General features: G+C 49.5%; 1 protein-coding gene across 2 annotated transcripts; it reads right to left on the minus strand.

The window, feature by feature from the left end:
* Positions 1-6368: 6368 nt before the first annotated feature.
* Positions 6369-13716, minus strand: GRHPR (glyoxylate and hydroxypyruvate reductase). 2 transcript variants are annotated; one of them, XM_065662745.1, is made up of 9 exons: positions 13577-13713; positions 13359-13489; positions 13160-13232; positions 12550-12666; positions 11946-12034; positions 11192-11296; positions 10095-10230; positions 9520-9650; positions 6369-6649 (listed from the first exon to the last, which is right to left on the minus strand). In XM_065662745.1, the coding sequence occupies exons 1-9, from the start codon at positions 13639-13641 to the stop codon at positions 6528-6530; spliced, it is 969 nt and encodes a 322-aa protein (XP_065518817.1). In that variant the 5' UTR covers positions 13642-13713; the 3' UTR covers positions 6369-6527. The 2 variants fall into 2 exon arrangements, with proteins under 2 accessions (XP_065518817.1, XP_065518818.1); XM_065662746.1 differs by lacking the exon at positions 9520-9650 and having other exon boundaries at positions 13577-13716.
* Positions 13717-23345: the final 9629 nt, after the last annotated feature.

The following is a 23345-nucleotide window of genomic DNA, read 5'->3' on the forward strand; positions in this document are numbered from 1 at the left end:
AACATCTGAAAATAAACCCTGCATTTTTGTGCTGCTGTGTCTGACTTGATTTACTTGTTTATGCTATCCTGAGGTCTTTGCCAAAAGCATATAATGTATTGACTAAACAAGTAATGCTTGTGTGTTAGCTGACTGGACTCTGTGTTACTAGATCACTTGACAGTGCAAAATAATCCTATTGAAATGTAGGCACACGCATAGGCGTTTTTTGTGAAATGAGGTCAAGCGTGTAGTGCTGCCCATGGCCGGCATCCTGCTTCATGCTGAGGCTTTGCCGATTTCGAGAGGATGTGTAGTATCTGATCAGCTAGAAGTGGTTTCATATTTGAGCCAGTATAAAGTCTTGAAGGACAGTCTTGTCCCATCAACACTTTTAGCTGATAGCCAAAGTGTGGCTGTACTTGACTGTAGTGGTTTTGATCAGGCTCAGAGTGGTAATGTCTCATGGACCCACTGCCTCAGTGCGGTGGGCTGTCTTCTGGCCAGCTGTCTGCTCTGGAGGTGATATTAAAGATGTTTCCTGCAGATCATTTGAGATGCCCTGCAGCTGGCTGACCTACTTACATGAATTCCTGCCACAACCTGGGTGGGAAGAGGCGCATTGCCTGCATGTCCCTCATCAGACAAAGGCTGTAAAGCCTTGGGATTCTGGGAGCATCCCTAGTTGTGCATGGAAATTATTGACCTTTTTTTCAGCTGTCTCACCCACACATGTGCTCGTGCTGGCAGGGTAAGTGACTGGTAATGGTGCAATTCATTTTGATTATAACATCTGAATGTGCATCAGTGACCTCCCGTGTCCGCAGCACATGGCAACTAACAAAGACTGGCTCGGTGACTTGCGTAATAGAATGTATTAGTGCTGACAAGACTAAATTTCATGACATGATACCTTGAATAGACATCAGGGTCATTAAATAGACTTTGAAAAGGCATAAACCCAAGAGTCTGTAGTTTAAAAGCTGCATTCCACTCTAATTTTTTCTTAAAAATAGGTGAAAATAAGTTCAGTCTGGAGCTTCCTGTAAAAAGGAATGACTGAATTAATGTGTCAGTTGGTAAAAATCATAAATCAATACCACATCTATGTAACCCTGCGTTTGTAGGAGTGCATGCTTAACTGAAGTGCAGTGTTCACTTATGCTGTCGAACTTGCTGTTCTTGCCAGAAAATGTACTCTTGGAAGGACTGTGGCAGTTTCCTGTTGGAAAGCTTCCATCAGGCAAGGCTTCGTGTTCTGTCCTCTGCTAGCTGAATCTGCAGATGTCTGTTACACATTGCTGACTTCAGCAGGGTACTGCAGCCTCACTAGGTCAGTCCACAAGCATCTCTGACTCCTAATTTAACCATGTAAAACATGACCAAACCACAAGAAGAATTCAGAAAGTCCAAGGGAGGGGTCTCTCCCTGCCAATGATTGTTTAAGCGGCAGTAGGTTCTTCAAGTGCCACTTCTGTGGCACTTTTACCACCTTCACTGCATATGTGTTACGCAGTGTGGGCTGACCCTTGTAAGCAGATGAAAAAAGCAAGCAAGGTACTCAGCTCCACAGACACTGGCTGCCTGTCTAGAGGGTCTGTGTTCCAATACCTCTTCCTTGCTGTGCTCTGGGCTCTTCCTGCTGCCTTGAGCGTGCTGTGAATGAAGAAATCACTCTGCTGGTGTGAGATGTTGTTTCCCTCAAAGCAGGTTAAGTGCATGTCTCCTTGTTTGCATCAGCCAAATAATCCCCAAAACAGGACATGCAAAAGGCACCTGCAAAGTGATTATTGCTCCTTATGAAAGGCTGTAAAGAAATACTTGTTCTTGGCAAAACCTAATCATACAAGCCTGTACTTCACTCATTAACAATTTTGTTCCTGGTAGAATATTATTATTATGGTTGTTTCTGAAATAATGTTAATGTCTACATGACATCTGTAAAATCCGTAATCCATTGTGATGGCTGCTCTCTGAATTCCCATGGGAACATGTTGACACTGGTCTGGAAGCCCAGTGCAGCTACTGAGATGCTGCTGCTTGCTCACCACGCTGGCTAGCGATTTAGTTGTTGGTGGCATAAAGTTTTGACTAGGGATTGTTGGTATGGGTTATGCCCATAACTTGCTGAGCAAGAAATCCTGTTGTTTGCCTTTGGACAGAGATGCGGCAAGGCTTAACTGTGCTTTGCTGTCGTTAGGCTCAGCTCTGACCAGCCACACTCAAGACTCGCCCAAAAAACTACAGGTTCATTGAAGCTGGGGCAGAAAGATAAGGTTATCATTTCATCATTTACAGTTTCTTCAGTACTTTTAGAAAGCAAAATCTTTTCACTAAGGGCATACTGATGATTTCTCTGTGTGGCAGAGCAAAATGATAGCTGCAGAAGGTTCCCTTCTCGAAGAAATTCCAAGATGTGACACCCGAAATGTGCTTCAGTCACTACAGCAGCCTTATTTACAAGCTTGTGTCTATTTCATAATGTGCTCAGGAATCTAATACAGGTGCTCAGGTACCAGTTCACTTACACTTAACTATTTCTCACATTATTAGGGGTCACAATAACCTCTCAAATATTTAGTCAACATCCTTCGGCATTACAGTAACTTTACCAATACCAGGATCTTTAGGGTCAAACCTCAAAAAATCATACAGACCAGCAAACTAACCTGATGGGCTGACATCCACGTAATACAGCCAAGGTTTTCACATCAAAATAAGTCCTTCTGTTGTGTCACTTGGAAATTTCCAGCCAGCTGAGATGCTCAGGAGCCCACTCCCTTCCTATCCACCATGGGTACCAGCCATTCCTTGGTCAGCGGAGGCCTTACTAGAAAATTCCCAAACACTCTGCTTCTGATGGTCAGTACTCGAACAAGGCTTGTGAATCAAAACATATTGATAAACATGCCAGATACTCTCTGAGACATGAAACAAAGGTCTTCCTTTAACTAGCCAGCATCTATAACTAATTAACGAACATCTTCCAATAGCTATTATTGCTATCAGAGTATGGTTCAGTTAACATTGAGAAGTTCAAGTAGAGCATTCTGTATGAAGAACACTTGCCACGGGACAGAGAGAGAACTAGAGTGCACTAGATGAACTTTAATTCCCAAGCACAGGCTTTTCTCTGCGTGTTCCAGCTTCCTCTCTGGACCAGGCTTACACTGCTGCCAGCTACTGCCTTCCCCTCTCATCACTTACGAAATGTGCTGGATTATTATGCAGGACCCTGCTCAGTTTTTATATATGATGAGAACTGGAGACAACAGTGCACTGCTGCTCTCAGAGATGCAGACTTTTTATTTACTCTTGCCAGAAACTTTCCTGTGCTGTACAGTAACAAGCAGTGAATTAAGCAGTTCAGGCATGTTATGGCTGGTTACTGTCTTGGGCTGTCTTCCAGAGGCTGTTCTCTCTTTGTCCATGTGGCTGCATTGCTACCTACAGGCTTGAGCACCTTTGGTGGCATGGCTGCCTGCTGTGCACTGCTTGCCTGGTGCCTGATATGCTGGGAGAAGAGAAGCGAAGCTGCACTGGGCACTGGTTGCCTTCCAGGAGTGGGCTGGCTGTTGTTTGGTTTTCTTTGAGCTCTCTTTTTGCCATCTCTGTTTTCATTATTAGTAGTATTGTATTTTATTTTAACTATTAAACTGTTCTTATCTTAACCCATGGGTTTTACCTTTTCTCTGATTCTCCTCCCCATCCCACCAGGGCAGGGGGTAAGTGAGGGAGCGAGTGGCTGTGTGGTACTTGGCTGGAGTTAAACCATGACACTGTCTCTTAAGTGTGCTTAATCCCAGCTGAAGATGGCTCCTCCAAAACCACAAGCTCCTGAGTTGTGTTTAGGTGTTGTGTAGTGGAGCACATGGTGGGCTCCTGTGCCCATGAGGCCAATGGAGCTGCTGCACTCTTGCCTTTGGAAACATAGTATGCTGTGACCCCGTAGTGGCCAGGTGGTTGGTGCAGGTGCTCCCCTGCTGTCAGAGCCTGTAACTGCCCAGCAGCTTCAGCACCTGCCCTGGCTGAATGCACTGGGCATGCTTTGTGTTCTGTGTCCGTGGGACAGATTCCCCTGGGGTCAAGCAAACCGACATGTTCTCTTGCTTCCTCCTCTGCTCCAAACCTCCCACAGCCTTGGAAATGAGGCTGTCCTTTGCTCCATATGCTGCTCTGAATGCTGAAACCTGGAGAGAAGAGTGACAAGGCATGGAGAGAAGGATGGCCAGTGGAGAGCCACAGCTCACAAGGAACCTGAGCCCAGGCCTGCTTTTCACCACTTTCCACAGCACAGTGGCTGGGAGCACACGGAGTTGGGAGGAGGCTGGTTTAACACCGGTGAGAGCCATCTCCACACCATGCAGCAGGGGCTGGCCAGGGCGGGTGGCACCATGCAGCCATGACTGGCAGGTCTGTGAACAGATCCTGCAGGCAGCAGGCAGGGTGGTCCCATCTGCCTCATTGTAGTAGGTGCCAGGAGGGCACAAGGGGATGGGACCATGGCAAGACCACACTGCACCTCCAAGCAGCCTTGCCACCTCTGGGCAGTGATGGGCCACCTTGGACCCCAGTCTCATCCCCTACCAGCCCTAGCACACTGCTTTCACCAAGGCTTTCCCCACAACCCTGCAGAGGTAGAACACAAAAAGAAATTAAATTGAACTGGCTTCCTCATCATACATTTGTTCATAAATGGGGAATACAGATTCACAGCTTGCAGATGTGTCCAGCTCTGGCAGTGCTGTTGCTGCAAGACTAGATACAGAAAAAGTTTCTGCTATATCTCCAGTGAAGCAACAGCAACGTGCTTGTTTAATGCTGTTGAGTTCAAAATGCAGCATTCCTATACATCAAATCCTAGCCTTTTACTCTGAAAATCCCAGTTGGGTGTTTTCCTTTGCTGTGTAGCAACCTTTCAACAACTGCTCCCCGAGTGCTGGCTGTACAGGATGGGAAAATTGCTGGTCTATGCCATGAAGCTGTGACCCTGACTCCCAACCAGAGAACATGTCCCATGGCCCCCAGAGGGCTCAGCTACCACCTGAGGAGAGATGCCTGACCTGGTCTTGCTTGCAGCAGACTGGGAAAGACTGCTGCAGGGGACTGTGAGGAAAGATGTCCCCTTCAGGCAAGCTCCCAGAGGTAGCAGGGTAACACTGGGAAAAGGGCTTACTCACTCCTTATTCTTGGAAAGAAGAATGCAAGCACACAGCCAAGCCCTCTGCTGAAGAAAGTAAGGGATGAGTTGCTCCTGCCTTCAAGAGCATGGCTGGATTCTGCAGGGCTGTGCACTCCCTGTGCAATATCCTGCTGCATATGGCTTATAGGCATGCCCCCATGAAACTGGAAAGTGTTCTTGACCCTTTCCACCCTTGCAGCAGGAAACTGCTTGGAGATCACACTCTACATGCACCCATTCAAAGCAGGATTTCTAACAAGCTTTACACATGTTAAAGTCCTCTTGCCACTGCAATGCAATGTTGCAGCCACCTTTCTTTTTTCCTTAAGGAAACAATGTCACTGGGACATGCAGCCCTCAAACAAGCAAGCAGCACAGAGCAATCCAAGGAGCACACCTGGAGCCAATTGTGTCATCAACTGGAGCAGAAACTTGCTGTGGAGGACTGGCACAGAGAGATGGGTTCCAACCCCCGTTTATAGAAGTGGGACAGTACTAGAGGAGAGATAGACCCCTCAAAGCCCCTGAAATGTGCTCACCCAGGCCTCTTCTGGCAGCTACAGGCTTGGCACCTGCTCAGGCTTTCCCCTGCACTAACGTGTCATTGCGTGTCTGGGGAAAAAAAACCAAACCAAACTGAGGTGGTGAGCTGAAGCCAGAACGCACAGGAGGATGCAGAAGCTCCCAGTGTGAATTCCAGTCTGTAGTCCACTTCAGAGCTGTGCCCAGAATTAGTTACAGAGACAAAAGCAGAACTGAAAATGCCAGGGCAGCCATACAAGCCTTTCTGCTTTTGACGTTTGAAGAATGGAAATATCACACCTTAGCGCTGATTCAGCAAACCCCTTGAACATGTGCTTGGCAGCAGCTCCCTTGGCAGCAGTGGGCCTGTGCCAACTGAGCAATTACCTCTCCTCCCTCCCTCGCTATGAGGCTGGGAGCTCCAGTCTGGAACTGCATGGCCTCTCGCTGTGACCCCAGGAGCCAGGCTTCCGAGGACAGGTGCTACTGCAGCAGCTCTTTTACATATGACACATGCTGGCTAACATTCAAATCCCAACACTGCCAGTGTTTTCTGAACTGGGACTTAACACCATCCATAGCCTGCTGAATTCAGCAGCAACATGACCAGGGCACTCGCAGCCCCCTGCAGAGCTGTGTGCTATGCCATGTGCACCCTGTTCTCATAGAAAATAAGCACGACACACTCATTGCTTCTCTTTAATAGCTTTGGTGCAGTTCCCTCACCACAGGCACTGCTGGCACGCTGCTGCAGAGGCAAGGAGGCACAAGACTGGTCTCCAAGACTTCTCCAGGGGACAGTAACACCAAGTCCTGCTGCCCTCCAGGGTGGGGACTCTGGCCATCACAGCAGCAGCTCGTGGGGCATGGCCTCCCCTCGCAGCCCAGCCAGGAGGTTGTTGGCTGCCAGTACTGCCATGGTGCTCCTTGTGGCATACGTGGCACTCCCGATGTGTGGCAGAATCACTGCAGGGGGACAGGGAAGGTTACTTGCTTGTTCCTTACCTTTGCTGACCTCTTACAGCCTCTTTCAGGGGTCTTCCTGGGATGTGGGCAACCTGGGTCCACCAGGCACCAGCTGCTGCTCCACCAGGAGCTGGCAGCAGACATGGAACAAGAAACAAATGGCTAACTGGGCTTTTTTAAGTCGTCCAGGCCAAAGAGAGTCAGCCAAGAGAGAGTCCTCCTACTATCCCTGTGGCAGACAAAAATGCAGTGAAATTTACACACTGTTGTGTGATTGCCAAACGGCTTTAAGGAGGATCAGCTCACTGACAGGCATGAACCAACACATATTGCAGCAAGAAACTGAAGACTACTGTGAAACATCCTGGTTTACAGACCCATGGGTGTACTGGAAAGGCACACGTGGAAGCAAGTGGCCCTTGCAACACAGCTGGTATGCTGTAGCATAGTCAGGGCAGGGATTTCCATCCGCCTGTGTGGAAAGGCTCCTCTTATGCAATGCAAAGGAATGAGCCAAAGTTGTTTCAGTAGCAAATTATTATAACAGTAGTGAAGAGTACTTGCCAAAGGTACGGATAAAAACCTCTGCATCTCTGCTGGTTTCATAACAGACAGCAACTACAGGCAATGCAGAAGCCTGAACACCTGACATGCTGCTGTCTGGGGATAAAAGGCTCTCTCAAGGGCTGTGGGCACACACAGGTCCTTTCTCCCCAAGCTGAGAACAGTCTGGGCTCCTTGTTTGCTGTGAAAGCAATGTCAACTCTATTTCCTGTCTACTGTGGGAATCAAAGCAAACACGTAAAAAAAGTCTTAAAAAAAAAAAAGAAAAAGATAATGCCACAGCTATGATCTTGTACTTCCGAAACAGAAACTCAGCCACTGCCAGTTCCAAATTTTCATGGCTGTCTCTATGGTTTCATTTTGAAACAGACATTTCCTACTCCAAAAACCTCCTTCCTGGAGAGAGGGCATACTGCTGCCGCCTGCACAACCACTCTGGTATTTTGCCCTCACAAATGAAGGCTCATGCACCACATCTCCTGCTTCAGGTGCAGCCTGAGCAGCCAAAGCACTCAACCACGTGAGAGGAGGCTACTCTGGCCCAGCTCATGCCATCAGTTCTCAGGAAGGCTGGTCACCCCAGCAAAGCTGAGCATTCAGGTAGGAACAGGCACCCTGCCCCTGCGCCAGCAATGGGGCTGCAGACAACTGCATACATTGACTTTCCAACTAGAAAGCTGTGTCCTCTCTGTGTTGCATTTCTGTTTTATGTATTTTCTGCCTCAAGGGATACAAGTGAGGTTTACCGGCTTGTGTCCAAGTCAGTCCCACTGAGTACCTAGCCTGACCTATACATTCCCTATCTGGAGCAGCAAAGCTCCTTGCCCCATTTTATAAGGATTAGGCCAAGTTACTCACTGAAGGCCACATGAGGGGAGGCAGTAACTACACCAGGAGCTGTCCCTAACTCATCCCAGGCGGCTTGTGAGCCCATGGTGCCTTTGAGGATGAAGCTGCACTGGTGGGCAGTGAGGCCATGGAACACACCACCCTGCACAGTCCCTTCAGTCTGCTACAATGAGGATCCCAGGTAAACTCTGAGGGCTGCTAATCTCTTGCACTAAAACATCATTGTGCCCCACCCAGTAGCTCTCAGGAAGCTTTCAGGAAACCATTAGTGAAAGTAACAGTGATCAGCTACTGCCCCTAATGGCAGGCACTCCCACTTCCAGTCCAGCAGCCGGACAATACTGAAGCACAAGAGCAGCTGAGCAAGCACCTTCCTAACCAGCCTGCTTCATCCAACCCAATCTCCTCTGGAGAATACATGCACTAGTCCTGAGACCAGCATCTTCCTACTGGCCTGACACTTGTCATCATACAGAAAACAGGCTGCCTGAGCTCACTGGGCTCCACTTTACCAGTCAAAGCTGCCCTAGTCTGTCCAGGGGATACAGCTAGATCTGCAAAGAAACCTCTGCTCATCCTCTGCTCATGCTCTGCATGAACACTTGCCGGCCTTTTCAGCTCGGGGCTGTCTCATTTGCTGACATCTGATGGCGAATGTGGATGTCAGGACAAGGCCAGCACTTCAGCACTTACATGAACTGTGCTTTTGAGCATGTATGCTGAACCTGCGCCTGGCAGCCCAGGCTCACAGTAGATGGGCTAGCTGGAGAGTTCTACAGTGGCTGCAGCACTCCCAAGGCCAAAATTCTTCTAGGCAGACTCAGCACCCAGATTTTTAGCCACATGGGAAATGTTTCTAACAGAACATATGCTAGAATACAAATATGTATTATCTAGAGATTATATACAGCATATATTCTAGGTATATATATAATTATTATACATTCTTATATACGTAATTATTACATATATCTTCTGTATCTATTCAGTATCTATTCTGTATCTACCTATGTTCTAGCAGAACATCTATACCACAGCTTAGCAGGGCATGAGCAGAGATTCAGTTTCTCATTCAGGCACCCACTGGTATCAGACTCTTCCACGAATTTCTCCCCATGCCTTTAATGATCAAATGGAGATCCATCAGGAAGGTGTTAAAAAATGAGCTGACCTCAGCTGCTTTCTGGAGAATCAAAATACCTCCCACATTTGTTTTACATCATGTTGATGAGGTCTTCCACCCTACGAGCTCTCTGCATTGTGCAGTGCCTACCTACAGTTTGCTTAAATACACTTGACCTTCCTGTCCTTTCACATTTCAGTGCTTGGTCACACTGGCAGGCTAACAGTGGCAGGGAATCCCTCACACTTCAGCTAGCAGGTCCCCAGCCATGGGCACACGAGGCACCCAAAGTGCAGGCTGTCAGAGCAGAGTTGGGGCCCAGCCACTCACTTACCACAGTTCTTGAGGGAGAGCAGGGGGTGATCAGTGGGCAGTGGCTCCGGTGTTGTGACATCCAGGCCTGCTGCTGCGATCTGGCCCTGGGCCAGTGCGTTGTACAGATCCTCCTGGTTCACCACAGACCCCCTGGCAAACACAGAGACCCCATGCTGCTGAGGGGTCCCATGGGCTCCGAGGGGCACATGGCCAGGACACAGCCCATGGCAGGGACAGCCTGAGTAGAGGCACCTGGATCCTCTCTGCCTGAGAAGATTTCAGACTCTCTCTGGATCTGCCTGAACCTCGCAACACAATGAGCTGCTATTTCTTCTGGTCCAGGCTGCCCAGCAGTGGGAGAGGAGCCGAGTGCCCAAGCACAGGACAACTCTGGGGCAGCTGTGTGATGGAATAACTTATCCTGCCTTTGCCGTGGTCCTAAGACACCTTGGACCATGAAGGTTGTACAGACTGCCTGCACCTGCAGCGGAAGCACACCTCATCCTACCAGATCCCCCATGGAGCTGTAATTGTCAGAGGGTGATGGTCAACACCCACCCCCCAGCCCTGTGCAGGAGATCTGGTTGCGATTACCTGCTTGTGTTGACAAACACAGAGGTCTTCTTCATTCTGGTGAAGAAGTCCTTGTTGCACATTCCTTGGGTGGCCGGAGTCAAAGCGCATGTCACCACAACGAAGTCTGATTCTTCGGCCAGCCTTGTGAGTGGGACTGAGTGGAGAAAAACAGGTCAGTTTGGCCTGGGGAACCTCACCAACAGACCTCAGTAACCTTCTTTATCCAAAAAGTTCACCTGCAAGTGAGTGCTGCTCTGGAGAGACCCCTCTCCACAAAATGGGGAGGCACAAGGACCATTAAACACCCAACAAAAATCAAACACATCCCTACAGATACTACTGCAATGTTTTGTTTCACTTTTGAATTAAAACCAAGCCAAAGGGGAATCTAGCAGTGCTTCAGCCATCTGGCCTAAAGGAGGCTGTGGTACATACTTCACGTTTAGGCAGCAAAATATGGTAGCACCAGCTTATGCCAGCATTAAATCTTTCTATGTGTTACCTACCGATGACTTCATAGAATCATTGTAGAATCATGAAAGAACAGTTTGGGTTAGAAGGGACCTTAAAAGATCATTTAGTTCCACCCCCCTGCCACAGGCAGGGTCACTTTCACTCCTGGAGGTGAGAGGAAAGTGCAAGGGGCAGGAGAAGTCCTGCCAAAGATCCATCCCCTCCTCAAAGGCGCACGACTGCCACTTTCCAATCCCTGTTACATTCCACTTCCTTGCACAAATGAAACTAACTGAAAATCATAAATGGATGGACACAGGAGAAAGTCGAAAGGCAAAAGCAGCAGAAACCACCACAGCCCACAGCAACGGTTGTCAGTTGGAGCCCAGGTATGTGCAGCTTACTGGCTGGAATCACCTGACTCAAAGAAGGCAGGTCTCTTCCCTGCCATCCACTAACACTGCATGAGAAGCGTTTGGGGATTCCCATTCCTTCCTTTGCTGCTCCCACTGTAGTTCATGCCAGCTACACCGAGGAAGTCACCTGGAACCTCTCTTCCCCGCTGGACCACTCCCAGGGAGTGACAACTCCCCAGTGAGCCCGAATAGTTCTCTGTGCTGCCATGAAACAGATGCCGCCCCTGCTCCTGGAGCCTTGCTTACCAAACTCAGCTCCAAACTCCGCACCACTCTCTGGTTTTGGGCCACTGCCAGTGTACAAAAACTTCTTGACCCCAAATGGCTTTAGGCGGCGGGCAACTGCCTGTCCTAGAAGGAAAAGAGGAGACTGTTTAGCCACTGTGCCTGCACGACACATGCTGCACAGAGACCCGTGCTGGGCTGCGAGCATCTGTCAGTACTCTCCAGGCAATCCATCCTTCAGCGAGCTTGCACTTATTGCAGAGAGCACACTGCTCGCTAAAGGGTCATTGTGGTGGTATTCCTCCTGCCAGGCGCATGGCGAGCATGGGGTGGAGGTCTTCTGCTGCTCCTGAAGTGAGCAGGACTGAACTCCCATAGCGAAACTGCAGAAATGGAGCAATGGGATATTAAACCTGAAGACACCCTAGGGAGCAAACTGGAAAGTGAGGAAAGAAATAGCCATCTGACAAAGTCCACAACTGAATGGATGACAAACATGTCACCTTGGACTTTGTCAGGGCTTTTGTTTACCTGAATATTGAGAGGATGACATCCAGTTTGCTCTACCATTTACATGTACTGGATGTGTTTGAACGCTTTAACACTTTCAAAGTTTAGGCCTGATGAGTCAAGATCACGGCTCAGAGCAGCTCTCCTGGCTGCTGTCATGGACTTTAAGGAGGTGAGCAACAGGGACACCACCTTGGCTGAACACCTCCAGAACCACCTTGCCGTCGCTGGAGACACACGAATCTTCTGCATGACCTGCACTTACCTATTCTCCCCAGACCTATGATGCCCACCGTACTATCAGACAGACCATAACCACACATCCACAAGGGCTTCCATGTTGTCCAGCCACCACTAAAAGAGAAAGTCAGGTAGAAACAGATGTCAGATGGCGGCACGAGAGAGCCTGTGCACAGCCCAGTCCAGCATTTGGGCAAGCACACTAGAGTACAATGCTGGGGATGGCCAGTCCCTCTGACACAGCCAGATGATCTTACAGCCAGCTTCTCTGAGGCTCCTGCTTCAAGGGACCTTGGTGGTCTCCTGCAGGTCTCCTTAGGTATGCTGCAGAAGCAGCTGCCTTGGGACTGATTTGAATTAGGCACTGCTATCCCCAGCCCTGGAGCAACTGCCATTCAGGGAGCTCTGGCCAGACCTTCCGTGCGTGCCCTCCCAGAGGGGTCTGCAGTGGCTTTGGGTGCCCTTTCACACAGGGCCTCTACCTAGCACACAAGAGGGGAACTCTGCCCCTCTTACAGCCCCTGAGCAGCATGTCTACGAAAAGCCAGGGAACTGCAGGGGACTCCCACCTTGGCCTGCAAGGTGGCTGGTGCCAGCCCTTGCACCAGCTGGCTGATGGTGACACTCACTTCTTTACCTGCTCCACTGCCTCTGGCAGCCGGCGGCATGCAGACAGAAGTAAAGCTACAGACAGCTCTGCGGTGGCATCGGTCAGGACATCAGGGGTATACCCCACACGGATCCCTCTGCAAGGTAAGCAAAGGTCTCTGGGGCAATGCTGCCAGCCTTGGGGCTCTACCTCAAAATTTCTGGGCAAGTCACTGATGTTCTGGCCAAGTTGCTGAAGTTCCCTCTTCTACGTATCTGCAGTACCACATGCAAGAGAACATCCCTTTCGGCTTCTCAGCCTGTCCTCCAAAGAGTCATCTCAACAGCAGTTGGGGTGAGGTTATCCGAACCATACCCTGACATCCAGAGGCTCCTCCAACCCCAGCTGGGTTGGAGGTGACCCCAGCCATACCCTACCAACAGGGAGGTGCAGGTCACAAACCCTACCCACCTATCCAGCCCCATGCTCTGTCAAGTCACCCACCACGCCTGTGCCAAGCAATCCACAGTGTGATCTGCTGTGTGAACAGCGGGATGAGCTCTGAGCTTCACCCCCCTTCCCCACCACCTCCCGCGGCTGGACCCCATCCCTCACAGGGCAGGGTGAGGTACAGAGCAGGCAAAGGTTACCGCTTCTTGATTTCCTCCAGGGCGAGGTGGTCAAACCCCACGGACATGGTGCTGATGACTTTCAGGCCGGGACCTACGACACGCCACGGCACGCTGCTGCCCACCGTCGCCCCGGGGGGGGGGGGGGGCGGGCGAACGCTGGGAAGGGAACGGGGAAAGGAACGGGAGAGGGGCAGCGGGTCCCGCTGCCCGCACCCACCGGCGGCCTCCAGCACCTCGCGGTCGATGCGGTCGGAGAGCAGGCAGAGCAGCCCGTGCTTCCCCGCCACTCCCGCCAGCAGCTCGGCCCGCGGCACCGGCTCCTCCGAGTCCCACTGCTGGACGCGGCATCTGCGAGAGAGCGGCCCGTCACCCCGCCCCGGACCGGGGCCGAGGGGACACCGACCCACCCGCACTTGGACCCCGACCCACGCTCACCCGCCAGCCTGCGACAGTACGCGCAGCCCTTCGGCCGGGATCCGCCGCGTCACGAACACCGCCATGGCCGCCACGCTGAACCGACCCGACCCGTCACCGCTGCCGCCGCAGCGACCCCGGGCGGCCGCTCCGCCCCGGCCCGCCCCGGCCCGGCTAGGCAAGCGCCCGCCCACTGCGATCGGCCGTTGGGGCACGTTGGAAGGGCCTCCGCAGAGGGGGCAGAAGGCCTGGCTGCTTACCCACCGTAGAATCACGGAGGCAGCCAAGTTGGAAAAGGCCTTTTCAGGCCGTCAGATCTTACAGTTCCCCCAGCACTGCCAGCACCACCACTGAACCATGTCACTAAGGGCCTCAATTACACTTTGAAGGCTGCCAAGGGTGGTGGTTCCACCACTTCCCTGGGCAGCCTGTTCCAATGCCTGACTGCCCTTTTGGTGAAGAAATTGTTCCTAATCTCCAGTCTAAACCTCCTCTGGAGTAGCTTGATGCTGTTTCCTCTTGTCCTAGCCCTTGTTATTTGGGAGAAGAGATCACCTCCTGGCTCCAGTCTCCTGTCCCGTAGTTGTAGACAGCAACAAGGTACCCCCTGAGCCTTCTTCAGACTAAATGCCCTAGGTCCCTCAGCCGTTCCCCATCACCCCTGTGTCCCAGGCCCTTCACCAGCCCCGTTGCCCTTCTCTGGACCCGCTCCAGCATCTCAATGTCCTTCTTGTAGTGAGGGGCCCAGAACTGAATGCAGTATCTGAGCTACGGCCTCACCAGTGCCAGTGCAGCGTCCTGCCCTGGTCCGGCTGCCCACACTGGTGCTGATACAGGCCAGGACGCTGTCGGCCTTGGCTGCCTGGGCACAAGCTGGCTCGTGTTCAGCTCTGTCAGTCAGCACCCTGAGGTCCTTTTCCACCAAACAGCTTTCCAGCCACTCTTACCCAAGCCTGGAGTGTTGCATGGGGTCGTTGTGGCCCAAGTGCACGACCTGGCACTTTGCCTGTTAAACCTCAACCAGTCATGTTGAATCACCATGCTGGGGCTGTTGGTGGTGCCTTGCTAGTGATGGGCTGGTGGGTGCTGGTCTGCTGGTGGTGCCTTGTGGGGCTTACAGCCTCTCTGCAGCTCCTCCGCCCGACTAATGTTGCCTTTTCTTCCTCCAGACTGAGGCATGTATTTGATACAGGGTTAATGAAATGTACAAAGGAAAATACAGGGGATTGTATAAGAGAGTTAGAAGAACCCCTTGCTTAAACAAAAGTATTATCTGCTGTAAACAACTATCATGCTTACCAAGCAAACAAGGCACAGACTACTGATAAGAGGAGGAGACAGAGGCCTGATTCTACTGATAAGCAACTGTTGACAAGGAAATGCAAATGTCTGGGTCTATTGATAAGGGGGAGAAGCTGATGATTTATGGATGAGGTACTGACTAAACCCTAAAGCCATGCACGAAGATTAAAAGGTGAAAAGTTTAAGAAGAGGAAGACTCATTTACTTCATCTTGAGGACCCCTGCCCACAGGAGGAAGACTCATTTACTTCATCTTGAGACCCCTGCCCATGACCAGAGGGGGCACTGTGCAGGCGCAAAGGACCTTCTAGCTCACTATAATACGAAGCGGGAACAGATACTAAATGTGTATAGGCGTATCAGTAATCTAATGCATATGTATGCCTCAAGGGAATAAATGTAAAGGAAAAACGACCCTGGGTGTGCATACTTTGGAGGAACGATCCCCATGCACCTCAGTGCTGAATAAAGCATACCTACTTTACAACTTTAACGAGTTGTGGAGTCAATCCGCGTATCAATCCGCGTATCACATTCATGCTGCTGGTAGACTAGCAGCTTGTCATGAGGCCAGCCAGTAAATGACCATGAGGTTTCAGGTGTGGGTTGCTCTCTGCACAGAGCTTTGCCATGCCCACCAGGAAGAGCAGCCTATCTTTGCCCTGCAAACCCGCTGGTCTGGAGGCTTGGGTGGGAGCTTCACTGTTCAGAACCACCACCTCCACTTCAGAGGAACCCTCCCATTATGCTGCTGTTGGTGCTTGTGTGGGTGGCAGGACACGAGAGTCAGGAGGAGCCAGCAACACCTCTGCCCCGTGCCAATTTCTGCAGGGGCTGCTGGGGGCCCTCCCTCAATGAAGCCACTCCGCATGCAGCCTCCCATTCCTGCCTTGCACAGGACAAATGTATCCAAGCCCTAACAGTGGCTGCAGGAGGGAAAGACTCCTGCCTTTCAAGCTGCTGGATCGGTGCCCTGGAGAAGAGAGGGTCTGTTGGTACCTGGGTTGCCTAGTCTGGCGGTGGGCACCCAGCAGTGTGGCTGGGAAGCTGATGGGTAATGTTTAAGGACTGTAGAGGGAAGGGTGGATTGTATCATGAAGCAGGAGATGGAACCTTACGTAAGCCTTTTGTAGACAGGCAGCTCCACTGGACATGTGGATACTGCGAATCCTGAGAAATGGAGTGGAGGCCTAGCTACTGTGCTCCAGCTTGCAGACATCTGCATTCAGTGTACACCTGCTGAAGATCTGCCTGCCTGCTCTCTGCCTGTGGGCTAGCAGGGGCCTGAAACTTACACAAGCTCTGCAGGGCTTTTAAAAGATTGTTTAAACCTAAGATGAAGTTTTAATAAAATCTGTCTGTATTCTTACGGGTGTCTGTGCACTGGTGGCTCAGAAAAGCACAGCAGGCAAATGGAAGGACAGAGGGAACAAACTGGGTGTGTCCCTCTGTCAGTCCTTCATGTATGTGTGCGCATACAGGTACGCATGTCAACATGGAGAGCTAAGGAGCCCTTCGTCCCAGGGGGTAGCTGGTGTGGACGAGGTATACACTTATGCACACACATACATGTATGTGTATATGTGTATCTGTATTTGCATACATTTATTTGGACTTCTTTTGACTTTTTTCAAATTCTCTGCAACATCAGGGTTTTATTTGTGAGCCCTGGTGTCTTCTCCAGAACTGGCGGAGGGGCTACTACCAAATACTGCAAACTATGACACCTCTGTCTGTCACCACAGTGATGATTCCATACCTTTGTACAGAAGTAAGGCTATAATACATAATGCCGTTATCACAGCATTGATAACTACTCAGCCAGGGGTCTGGTAGTCTAGATAAGCAAGGTGGGGCAGGAACTGCATCAATCAGCGTTTAGGCATGGATTTTTGCCTTTTTTTTTTTTTTTTTTTGGGTGCCAGTGCCCTTACAGTTGTGTTGGTGATGACTGGTACCACTTTTGCTGAGAGAGTGTGTTTCTGGTCCTAGATTCTGTTTTGCTGTGGTCACTCAACCTGGTCCTTGACAAGAGGTGTAGAATATCTTATTGATATAAGATTCCTCAGGCACGCTGATGAAAATTCCTTTGATGCTGTTGAGAAAATTGTAGTACATGTTCACAGTAATCAGATTCTTGTGCTACAAGTTAGGAATTCAAATAGAAGTAGAAAAGCATGGAGCGTGGGGTTTTTTTTAGAGTTAATGTAATAGTCATTCAGTTTAAATTCTACCAGATTAGGTGCGTGGCAGTAAGTTTATTCAATGTCCATTCTTTTTCTATGGGGTTGCATCACGTATGGGGTCTAGGCTGAGCTGGTTGCCAGCGCTTCATAGAAAACCTGCATTTGATGCTACAGGTATTGGGTAGTGGTTTAGGATGAAAGTTTCCACCTCAGAGCTGCCAGCGACTCCTCTGGGAGCTGTCGGAAGGCCAGAGATAAGCAGAGTAAAGTCTCTTTCAGTGCTAAACAGACTTTGCTTGTTAATACACAGATTTGAATTTGCCGGAGACCTGATCTGATTCTACTCTATGATCACAAAATGAACACAGGTATACGAGTGGGACACACACACACATCAAAAGAAAGTGGGATAAACCAGATGCATTATCTCTGGGCATAAGCACAGAGTCACACCCGTAAAGAAAACACACTTGTGGACAGAGAGCAAGTGTATTTTAATGTCCTGGAATATCTATCCAGGATTCCTTCTGCTGCTACACAGCAGGTGCTCCACAGGCTTGTGCCACATGAGATGGGGACACGTGCAGCACACCACAACACCCCGGGTTTGTGTTTAGGAAGATGACAATCTGCAGGCAGAGGCTGAAGCCCTATGACTCTGTTTGGCAGGTGCGATGTGACCAATATGACCACGGGGCAGAGCCTGACTGGCTCACCACGGTTCACTGTGCCAGCTCTGTTGGGAAAACAAAGGGTCTATGCACTATGTGGCTTCTTCCTCATCATTGCCCTGGGAGGTAAAAGCCTTCCATTACCTAAGGGAAGCTTTAACAAGAGGGCTGGAGAGAGCCAGAGCGCACACCCATCTGATCTTTATGGGAGCTTTATGGTAAACTCGGAGGCCAGGGATTAGAGTGCTTTTCTCTGGTACGAGTCACCAGTGCTGTATGAGGTATCCGCTTGGAAACTGTACTGGTGGGATTTTCCTTTATCGTGATGCATGCCTGCTCCGACCGTCAGTATGTTGTCAGATTATGCCAGTAGTTTTATTTTTCAAATAATTGCTTGAAAGTTTATTTTATTTGATTGAGCTGTGTTATCATTAGAGCTGACATCTTATCTCCCTCCCTGATCACATAAGGATTTGTGTCAGGAGTATATGCTCTTCAGTATGACATATCCACACTAATCTTATGGCACAGTGGCTGCAAGGGTTTTCCTTTCCCCTTTCCTCTGTCCTCCTCTGCTTATCCAGGTGAATATGGTAAAGTCGTTGTTGAATATGGAGTGACGCACTTCACTTGTGAGAGAAGCAGAAATATATTTATTGATGTAAAATTTGTAAAAAATTGTTGGTAAATGTGGCAGTGGTTTAACAAGATTCAATGGCAAGGTACACTTGAGTATTTACTGCATAGAGGACAGGGTCACATTGTCAGGGAGGCCCTCTCCTTGAGTCATAAGGTTCAGAAAGGGCCCCCTTGCATTCTAAACTCCTTCTCAGAGAGGAGCCTAGGTGCAGCGGGATCAAGACTTCACACTTGGTCAATGGTTTATGTATAAAGGGTTGTACGTGTACAGTCAGTCCTTTCCATCACTTTGCTAAGACTTCAGAGTTTAGCATGCTGTTAATCGCTTACTGAGGATCTCTTGCCACAAGGAGTCTCTCAACCTTGAGGACTAACCTTGAGAGGCATCCCTACTCAAGGGGAGATCCTGGACTGCAGCCTGCTCTCAGGCAGGATAGCTCCATGGGCTCTGTGCTGCTCACCAGCTATGGAGTGAGATAATTGACTCATAGTCATGTCCTCAAACCAGGACAGCATACTGACTACAGAAACTTGGACCTTGACCAGAGCTACAGGGGGTGGGGGTGGGGGAGCACATTGTTGAGATTAGCCTTTGGCTATTGTGTTGTTACCCGTCTCCCCAGATCCCCAGGTCAGATCTATGTCTCTGCTTCATAGAATCATAGAATAGTTAGGGTTGGAAAGGACATTAAGATCATCTAGTTTCAACCCCCCTGCCATGGGCAGGGACACCTCACACTAAACCACGTCACCCAAGACCTTGAATACCACAACAGATGGAGCATTCACATCTTCCCTGGGCAGCCAATTACAGTACCTCACCATCCTTACAGTAAAGAACTTCCTCCTTATATCCAGTCTAAACTTCCCCTGTTTAAGTTTGAACCCGTTACCCCTTGTCCTATCACTACAGTCCCTAATGAAGAGTCCCTCCCCAGCATCCGTATAGGCCCCCTTCAGATACTGGAAGGTTGCTATGAGATCCCCACGCAGCCTTCTCTTCTCCAGGCTGAACAGCCCCAACTTTCTCAGCCGGTCTTCATACGGGAGGTGCTCCAGTCCCCTGATCATCCTCGTGGCCCTCCTCTGGACTTGTTCCAACAGTTCCATGTCCTTTTTATGTTGAGGACACCAGAACTGCACACAATACTCCAGGTGAGGTCACACGAGAGCAGAGTAGAGGGGCAGGATCACCTCCTTCGACCTGCTGGTCACGCTCCTTTTGATGCAGCCCAGGATGCGGATGGCTTTCTGGGCTGAGAGCGCACACTGAAGCCAGCTCATGTTCATTTTCTTATCAACCAACACCCCCAAGTCCTTCTCTGCAGGGCTGCTCTGCCCAACCTGTAGCTGTGCCTGGGATTGCTCCGACCCAGGTGCAGGACCTTGCACTTGGCATGGTTGAACTTCATAAGGTTGGCATCTGCTCACCTCACAGCGTGTCAATGTCCCTCTGGATGGCATCCCTTCCCTCCAGTGTATCAACCGAACCACACAGCTTGGTGTCACTGGCAAACTTGCTGAGTGCGCACTCAATCTCACTGTCCATGTCACCGACAGAGATGTTGAACAAGACCAGTCCCAACACTGATCCCTGAGCGACACCACTCGTTACTGGTCTCCAGCTGGACATTGAGCCATTGACCACAACTCTTTGTGTGCGGCCATCCAGCCAGTTCTTCATCCACCGAGTGGTCCATCTATCAAACCGATCTCTGTCCAGTTTAGAGACAAGGATGTCATGTGGGACAGAGTCGAACACTTTGCACAAGTCCAGATAGATGACGTCAACTGCTCTACCCTTGTCCGTCCGTTCCGTAGCCCCATCACAGAAGGCCACCAGATTGGTCAGGCAGGATTTCCCCTTAGTGAAGCCATGCTGGCTGTCACCAACCACCTGATTGTTTCTCATGTGCCTTAGCATGCTTTCCAGAAATAGCTGACTTAATATGACTGTTGCTAACTAACGACACTGAATGGGAGATGCACGGGTAACTCGTTACTGGTGTTGACTGAGGCAAGGCAGGGTATCTTGGTGCTGAGGATTAATGCTAGTAGGCTTCCAGGCTTGCTTGGGTTGTGGGAAGAGGAAAGGAACACTAAAAGCAAGTAACCTGGTAAGGCAAGACAAGCAAAGGAGAAGTGGAAGAGGACAGAAAGAAAACAAGGCAAGCAATGCAAAGGCAAGAGGCAAGCACCTACCACACTCAGGGTAAGCCTATGCCCAAGCAGTTGCCAGGCAAAAGCTGGCTAGCCTCCTGAAACACCTTCCCTCCTTTTCACCATTCAGCATGGCGTATATCCTGCACAGGGTGCTCAGTGCTGCATTTCCACCATGGGAGGCTCATTTAGTTTAGAGCCCAGTATAAGATCAGCCGCCTGTATCCCAGGGCAGAGGTCCTCCTCCTCCTCAACTTTGTTGCGTTCAAAGGATCCAAGGAGAATGTCCAGGATTGGTGGCACCAAAGGCTGAGTTATTTGACAGCTTGGCCAGGTCACCATGTCCTTTCCAACCCTAACTATTCTATTGTGACGATGGAAGGCACGGACCCAGAGGCAGAGTACAAGCTGGATCGCTTATTGCAAAGGTTACGCGATATTTATATGCTTCCAAGCAATTAGCCAAGCACATCTGTGTTGGCCTTGCGGTTACATCAGGTGAAAGGTCTACCTGATTTTCTTATCAACATCCTCTTTCCAGTTCCAACGTCCTTGTTCTTGCCAGTTCCAACATCTTCCAAGTACCAGTCAGAGACGGGTCACTCTTAATTGCCTGCTGTAGTTCCTCCTTCCCATGGTCTCTGACAGTTTCAGTATGTTCCAATCCCCACATTTATGCTTCTATAATTCTATGATTTACTAAATAATGACTGAAAATACATGCAGGAAATTGATAATCAACAGTTTTCCTCACTGGCATCTGTGTTCATCAGGACATTCCTGTTCATCAGGAGCTGTTAACGGTCAGAGGCTGAATAAAAGATGACACCTCATCTAGAAGAGGCATCTCCAGGCCACTAAAATACATTTTGGCTTGCCCAAAAGGAGTGGCCCCATTCTCTCTTCCCAAAATGTAGGTGTTCCTTTTTTTCACTGGGGAGAAAATTGAGCCTTATCCTCAGAAATGTAAATGCTTCTTTTTATTTGGGAAAGACTTCGTATGTCTGGGAAGACAGCAAAGCCAGTACCACTGTGGTCCGAAAAGCAGATTCGTGCCCAGTGTGCAGTAAAGCAATTCAACACACTCAGGAGAGATACTGTTTATTCAGGCTGGGTGCTCAGTGGACTGTTCCACAAGTCAGGCACATCAATGTGCCTTTCTTATTACGTTTATACACAAAAGGTATAGGTAGTACAGTCCCAGTGACAGTAATCGGTTTTAATCTACGTGTAATTGTTGTATTTGCTGTGTCGTACCTTCTAATCATTGTACGTGCTCTGTGGAAGGGTCTACACCTGGGCCGGGGTCTTTCTGAGCTGTGGATGTGATTTTTAGTATTATAATGAAGGCAGTTCACTTTATGACACCTTGAAAGTTAGTTCTTTTCCCAAGTTATGTAATCAAATGGTGACTTGGCCAAGCTATCAAGAACTTATCCTTGGTACAGGCAATCCTGGATGTTCTCCTTTGATCTTTTCAAACGGGACCAGGACCTGTCTTTCTCTCACAAATTCCTTATTGTCCCATGTTCAAGATCCTATACATACACTAAGGATGACTACCAACAGCAGATGTGGAATGTATTATGTTGACAAAAACACATGTTTGCATAGTGTGTTTTGTTTTGTAAATAAATCCTCTCTGGAGGTCTCCATTTCACTCCTACTGGTGCCACTGGAGGAACAGGTGAAGCGTCCAGACACTGCCCCAGCACGCAGTGCACTGGCTCTGGAGTCACAAACAGGTTCTTCCAAATGAGTTACTGTGATGGTAAGTTCCCCCTCCCTCTCCCTCTCCCCACCCTTCCCCCCTGCCCCCCTCCCGCCGACCTTTATTTCTTGCAATTCTGCGCAATAACCACCAGTGGTGGTGGTAATGGATGCGTCTGGTCTGGTCGTGATAGCCGCAACTCATTTCTGGGGAGATGGATAACAACACAATAGCCAAAGGCTAATCTCAACAATGTGCTCCCCCACCCCCACCCCCTGTAGTTCTGGTCAAGGTCCAAGTTTCTGTAGTCAGTATGCAAACATGACTATGAGTCAATTATCTCACTCCATAGCTGGTGGGCAGCACAGAGCCCATGGAGCTATCCTGCCTGAGAGCAGGCTGCAGTCCAGGATCTCCCCTTGAGTAGGGATGCCTCTCAAGGTTAGTCCTCAAGGTTGAGAGACTCCTTGCGGCAAGAGATCCTCAGTAAGCGATTAACAGCATGCTAAACTCTGAAGTCTTAGCAAAGTGATGGAAAGGACTGACTGTACACGTACAACCCTTTAGACATAAACCATTGACCAAGTGTGAAGTCTTGATCCCGCTGCACCTAGGCTCCTCTCTGAGAAGGAGTTTAGAATGCAAGGGGGCCCTTTCTGAACCTTATGACTCAAGGAGAGGGCCTCCCTGACAATGTGACCCTGTCCTCTATGCAGTAAATACTCAAGTGTACCTTGCCATTGAATCTTGTTAAACCACTGCCACATTTACCAACAATTTTTTACAAATTTTACATCAATAAACATATTTCTGCTTCTCTCACAAGTGAAGTGCGTCACTCCATATTCAACAACGACTTTACCATATTCACCTGGATAAGCAGAGGAGGACAGAGGAAAGGGAAAAGGAAAACCCTTGCAGCCACTGTGCCATAAGATTAGTGTGGATATGTCATACTGAAGAGCATATACTCCTGACACAAATCCTTATGTGATCAGGGAGGGAGATAAGATGTCAGCTCTAATGATAACACAGCTCAATCAAATAAAATAAACTTTCAAGCAATTATTTGAAAAATAAAACTACTGGCATAATCTGACAACATACTGACGGTCGGAGCA

The sequence above is a fragment of the Lathamus discolor genome, chromosome Z (assembly GCF_037157495.1).
Source record: "Lathamus discolor isolate bLatDis1 chromosome Z, bLatDis1.hap1, whole genome shotgun sequence".
NCBI lineage: Eukaryota > Metazoa > Chordata > Aves > Psittaciformes > Psittacidae > Lathamus > Lathamus discolor.

Bases quoted from the DNA above. Each gene is read 5' to 3' on its own strand.
- GRHPR (XM_065662745.1), bottom strand. From the start codon at position 13,641: ATGGCGGTGTTCGTGACGCGGCGGATCCCGGCCGAAGGGCTGCGCGTA. The intron at 13,490-13,576 runs GTGAGCGTGGGT...GCTCTCTCGCAG, and splicing joins GTACTGTCGCAGGCTGGCGG to ATGCCGCGTCCAGCAGTGGG. The intron at 11,297-11,945 runs GTAAGTGCAGGT...TTTTCCTTCTAG, and splicing joins CATAGGTCTGGGGAGAATAG to GACAGGCAGTTGCCCGCCGC.